Here is a 6,602-nt window from a genome sequence, read left to right on the forward strand (position 1 = left end):
AAATTCTCGGTGTCCTCTGCTTTCGACACAATCCGAGAGAAGGGGGCTGTGGTCTGGTGGGGCAATACCATCTGGAACAGCTATGTGCACCCCAGAACAGCTGGAATTGCATGGAAAATATTCCAAAGAATCATTCCGACGGATGATAAGGTGAAGAGCAAAGGCATACCGATTGTTTCCAGATGTGACGGATGCAAAGAAGAGGAGGAGAGTTACGAGCATTTGCTATGGAGCTGTCCCATATCGCAAGCACTTTGGGAATGGATTCTTCAAAAATTTCATTTGAATCCGCAATTAGCAACAGGGGAGATAGACATAAAGGGGCTTATCAAAGCTAAAAGGCTCGCAAGTCCTTTGATCAGAGAGCTATGGACTTCGGCAATTCTAAGTATGCTAGTAGCCATTTGGAAGATGCGAAATTCTCGAGACACAAACTGACTCAACTTGATGCGGGACATATAAGGAACCAGGTAAGGAAGGGCATTCAAGTTACTGGGCGTCTGACCAAGAGTCACATGTACAACACTGCTGCCGATTTGGATATTCTACACTATTGGGCCATCGAATGCAAGCCAAAGCCGTTCAAAGAAATCCAACAAGTAAGCTGGTACCCACCGGAACAAGGAGAGATTAAAATCAACTGTGATGGAAGTTCACTTGGGAACCCGGGACGAGGAGGAACAGGTTTAACATTCAGAGATTACCAATCCAACTTACTTGGAATTCTGGCACAAGGACTCGGGGTGGTCACCAATTATGAGGCAGAAAGCATCGCGATTGTACTAGCAGCAGAGAGAGCAATCGCTCATGGCTGGAGGGTAATATGGATTGAAACAAACTCCCAATCGGTTGCTCAGTCTTTTGCAAATGGTCACATTGCATGGAAACTGAAAACTAGATGGGAAAGAGCCACTCAGAACTTGCTCTCCTACAGGGATAACACACACTGGAGAAGCCAACTTCGATCTTTGATTCAAGAAAGAAAGCATGGGGTGACATTGGATATGGATGCATCGGAATGGAGTGAATCATGGCCATCTTTTGTACCCAAAATCGAGAGCCCTGATCAGGTGTATTTTCGATTTAGCTAGAGTACGCTCTGTCCTTTTGTTAGGTGGTAGGAACCCCTCATGTAACATGTTAATGATTCTCCACCATGTAACCTTATATTTATATTAATATATTCACATTTTGCCTGCAAAAAAAAAAGTATGTGGCAAAGCATGAAAGGGTACGCATACTCCCTGTATTTTTATGTCATCCACTTTTGACAAGTTCATTTGATGATTGCCTTGGGAATGGAAGTAGTGGATGGTCCTCCCCCCCTCTGCGTGGCTCAGCTGTAACTACAGAATTAAACTTATGTTCTTGATATATCAATTTCAGATCTTCACTCGCTAAAAAAACATGGAACTTCTCAAGTTTACTTGCCCTTTAACTTTGGCAGGTTCTCACTTGGGTTGTTGGCCATTGAAACTCTTACAAGTATACTAGGTTGTGTAAGGTCAGTTTGATGTGGCTCAAAAAAATTCAATGTGCAGGTAGGGGTATGCAGCCTAACCTCATAACTATGTTCAAAACATTAATAGATGTTGTGCTACATGTTTAGTCCTTCTTTGGTATTACCTATTGAATAGCTATAGCTGATGTTTTCTTTATATATATAGTATAGCTCAACCCTCCTCGAAGCGTTAATAGAGCCCCAAAGCTAATTACGATAAAATAGGATACAAAACATGAAAGATCCCAATAGCCTCTTCAATTCACGCCCAGAATTTCTAAAGTCTCTTGGCCTAATTACGGAAAAATAGGAAAGATAAAAAACCCAAACTCTCTTCCGTAGTTCCAACTTCCAAAACAGTTTAGTTTAACGGTGAAAAAAAAAACAAAAAAATGCCACTTTTTCTACTTCTTGGCTGCTGGACATACTCCCCCTCTCAAATATTCAATTACCCTTCAATCTTCTTGGCTGCTGGACATACTCCCCTTCTCAAATATTACGAACTGGGGGTAAGTCCATTCTGGAGAAAACTGTCAATCCATCAAGAAAGGATTGGTCTCTCCGCTTATCGGATGCCTTGTGAGCATACCGAACAACATTTAAGACACCTACCGGGATGTCTCCTTACCGCATTATTTTTGGAAAAACTTGTCATCTGCCAGTTGAACTTGAGCATCGTGCCCTTTGGGCCATCAAAAGCCTCAATTACAATATCAACGAGGCAGGCGAGAAGCGAAAACTACAATTAAATGAGTTTGAGGAGATTCGAAGTGATGCTTATGATCTCTCTAAATCCTACAAAGCTAATATGAAAAGAGTGTACGACAAGCACATTTTGCGTAAGGATTTTAAAATTGGCCAAAAAATTTTACTGTACAACTCCAGATTACACATTTTTCCTGGTAAATTGAAAACACGATGGTCTGGCTCTTTCATTGTGTCAGCTGTGACCCATTATGGGGCAATCTCTTTGCTTAATCCACAAGATAATAGCGAATTTCAAGTCAATAGATAACGCCTAAAACATTACCACGAATTACGCTCCCCAAATAATGAACATACTCTTCTTCAGGATCCGGTCTACATAGACTAGATGTTTTGTTTGGTGTACTCAATCTTGTTTCTATAGAGGGTACGCCATTTTGGTAGCCGGGCCATCTTCTATTTTATGATCTCAAAAGTTCTTTGAAGTGTGTGGTTACAAGCGCCGAAACCTTAGTCCACGAAAATTCTATTTCAGAACTGAGTATAAATGTCTTCTGCAACACGAGCAAACGTGCCTGTCGGTAAACGATGGGTACCTAAAATTTCACTTACTTCTCTTTCCTTTTCTACTCTCTGCCTCGCGAACTTTAGCTAATCATTTGGTGTAAGTCTCACTCATCACGAATAGGGAATGGTCGTAGTACTTTTGCTCGTAAACGACGTGCGCGAAAGATGGGATGGTGTATGCATTGTCAAGCACCCTTCTGTCCAGGTCTTGACTTCCTATCCGATACTAGCCAGTTTAAGGTATACTTTTGTCTGACACCAGCTGCGCAGGATAATCTTCGTCGCCGCGCCGTTTCTCCCACGGGTTGGGAATCGTCTAGAGAATCTGACGTTAAAAGACTCGCAAACGTCTTGAGAATCTGACATTAAAAGACTCGATTCGTCTTGAGGATCTGACGTTAAAAGACTCACCTTGTAGATATGTATATATTGTTGCCTTTTATTATAAAAAAAAAAAAAAAAATCCCGTGCATTAAGTTGTGCACATAGAGATTCGTGTTCAACCTCGGATGTGGCATACTTGGAACACAAACAGGCAATGGATTCCACCAGACCAACCCCTAGAATTGGTTACTTTGAGTTCCCTTTGGGGGGGTTTGAGGATAATCGTATGTAATAAGGGCAATATTATTAGACCGTAGTGCGCACGGTCCAGGAAGGTACCGTCCTACCCCTAACCCCATAATACATAAAGGTAAAGCCACAATCTGATTGGATTGGGTTCACTCCAGAGCCGACATGACAGTTGCCTATGAAATTAGATGGTAACTCTTCTCGACATCCAATGTTTTTCACGTAATCTCCATTGTTTATAAATAAAACACCCTCTTTTTCAAAAACTCTTGTGACCTTTGAGAATGACTCATATAATTGGATAGAATTTTTTGTGCCGATCTTTTCGATAACTCATTTATCCAATTCAGAGTCCGAACGAGTCGTGGATGAGCGTTTACATTTTTTAGGCTTATTTCGGGCTTTAGCCTTGATTTGGGCTTGGGAAATTTTTTGGGCCCAACCAAATCTCATATTCTCGGTCCATTTAAACCCGAGACAACCCACCACACGCGTCACCCTTACAACCTTCGTCTTCCCAAAAATCCGGATCTAGTCCCCCTCCGCTTTAGTCTCGCACGAGACAGGCCCACATTATATCCAGGTCTCGCGCGCGACTCCTACAGCTCCAAATCTAATTCCCTTCAGTCAGCAAGTCCCATTTCTCCCTCTCATCATAAATCAATAGCCAACCTCTTCCTAAGAGCACTAATGGCCGGAAACAGGCGAATTTATGTGGAGAAAATTTTGGAGCTCTATTCGAAAATGGGATGTTTGCTCCATTCTTTGATAATGAAATACACTCTAGAGGATGGGAGTACTTGTTGTATACTAATGGCGGGCTATATTCTAAGGATTTGGTGATGAAATTTTACGACAATGGGAGCTTTAATGGCGACCATTTTTGGGTTACCATCGACGGTGTGCGCCACAAAGTCACACCCGTTTTGATCTCCAAGATCACGGGCATTCCTCTGGTCGACCATGTGCTGATTCAGGAGCAATCCGTGTACCCACAGACTTACGACCTAATGCTCGACACGCTAATCAAGAGAGAGTACAACATAGATGGAAATGCGATATCGATTTGCGTGCGACAGAACCCATTTCGGCTGTGACTCAATGGTTGGGACAGAACGTCATTGGCACCTCGAAGCCCTCGGACATCAACAAGACTTTCCTCCACCTTCTCTGGATCCTCCAGGAGCGAAAGGGTAACTTCTGCATAGTTACCTTTCTTTTTGATATTATTACGCATGCCACTCTCAGGTCAGCCCCTCTTGCCGTTCTTGTAACGCAAGTTATGATTAATTTAGGTTTCCTGTCTACCACCCCGCTACTCCCTATACCACTATATGAGAATATGCTTGTCTTCAAGAAATGCATACTAGCCCCTTGGGAACCCACAACACCAATGGCTGTTGAGCACGCTAACGTAGGCCCATCTCACCCACCCTACTTTGATGAGACTGCTATGAGTAAGATGAGCCATCACATGGATGCCTTACGTGCTGTGAACAGTAGTTTGAGAGACATGTACACTCGCCAGGTATCGGTGAAACATACCTTGGGCGAGTTAAGGACAGATATGACCACTCGCCACGAGTCGCTGACAGCTAGTATGGGCGAATTTCAGCGAAAATCGAGAGCTTCCATGAATGTATTTCGGGACCAAATGACTACTCGCCAGAACAAGTTCCAGCGAATGCTCATGGCGAACCAGCATCAATTTTAGGCTCAGGTGATGGATACTCTGGGTGATATCCAAGAGCAGTTAGCCTCCACAGGAGCTCGTCCTGCACGCCGTCGCAGGACTCCTAGTTCTTCTTCTGCAGCCCCCGAAGATTCGCAGTAGATAGTTTTTTTCACCGTTCTTGTATATTATTTATGTCGGATATTTTATTTAGGTGTTTGCATTTTTATTTTCGAACCAGGGATGTCTGTTAATTCCTACATTCTCTAAAATTTCTGCCTTGTTAATAGTATATTAGTTATCTCCAATATTATATTACATAGGTAGAAACATATATAATAATATTAGTAATAATAATTTATATAGATATAAATAAAAATATATACATATATATTTTAACGTCACACTTACTGGCAAATTTTACCGTAAACTAACGTTTTACAAAACGGTCAGAAAACGGTCATGAAAACGCACCAAAAACGGTCAGAAAACGGTCATGAAATCGCATCTAAAAATGGTCAGAAAACGGCTCAATTTTCTTCTATAAATACGTTCAACACATTCTTCATATTTCACTCCTTTCATCTTCTCCCCTCTCCACTTCTTATTCTAAAAATCGTTTTTAGATCACTCCAAGTTTCAAGATTCATGGATGCACTAGAAAATTAAAGTTTGAGCAGCAGCAGATTGAATATGCTACTCAAGTCTTCATGCTCGGTTGTTTTATTATAGTAATATTGTTAATGTGGCATATAGTTCTATATAATATTTAGGTTTGTATTTTATTTCCCGTATCATTATGATGTGTTTCCACACCTCTGTACGTTCTTACATCTTATTGTAATATTATATTTACATCTTCCTTTGCCTTCTACTTACGCTATTTATTTACGTCAAAAAAAAGGGCACTCCTTGTCACATGCCCCATTCTTCTCATCCACGCTATATCAACGTTCCCACCATATTTTAGAAGATACACATGGTTTAACAACCCTGTGACACCTCGATCCGTATTTTCTACATCTTCGGATTGGTGCCTATTTATAACAAGGATAGACACCTCTAAACACCAACTTCCCTTTTTCCGCTGAATTTTCTTCACCACTCTATCTTTAATGGCCCTCACTCGAATTTTCGTGCCCAAGCAAAATTTTATGGAAAATTTCCAAAACGGTCTTTTTCATCCATTTTTTTACACAAAAATTTTACGTCGAGGATGGTACCCTCTTTTACATCATAAGCATGCATTTTTTTTTCCAGAGAATTGGTCATGTTATTCTATAAAAGCTGTCATTTCCAAAACGGGCAATTCTTTGTCTGTGCAAACGGATGCGAACGTGAATTGACTATGGAAATCATCTCCGAAGTACTTCAAATTCCCATTACAAACCAAGGAGTACACCTTCAGGATTCACCTTTCGACAATATCAGGCATCTGATGTTTGCAACTATCCTTTACGGCGAATACAACCGGAAAAACCGTATTATTTATCAGCGATCCTTACAAAAAAACCAATTATCTGTGATCCAATGGCTAGCTCATAATGTGTTCGGCATGTCTAAGACTTCCTGTCACACCCCGAA

The 6,602-nt window shown here is 41.3% G+C and overlaps 1 protein-coding gene across 1 annotated transcript; it reads left to right on the forward strand.

Annotated features, from left to right (window-relative positions):
* Nucleotides 1–515: 515 nt before the first annotated feature.
* LOC147519063 (uncharacterized) lies at nt 516–1,091 on the forward strand. The gene has a single exon (XM_086594054.1). It carries the CDS (start codon nt 516–518, stop codon nt 1,089–1,091), a length of 576 nt encoding a protein of 191 aa, XP_086450180.1.
* Nucleotides 1,092–6,602: the final 5,511 nt, after the last annotated feature.

This window comes from Coptis chinensis, chromosome 2, assembly GCF_015680905.1.
Source record: "Coptis chinensis isolate HL-2020 chromosome 2, ASM1568090v1, whole genome shotgun sequence".
NCBI classification, from domain to species: domain Eukaryota; kingdom Viridiplantae; phylum Streptophyta; class Magnoliopsida; order Ranunculales; family Ranunculaceae; genus Coptis; species Coptis chinensis.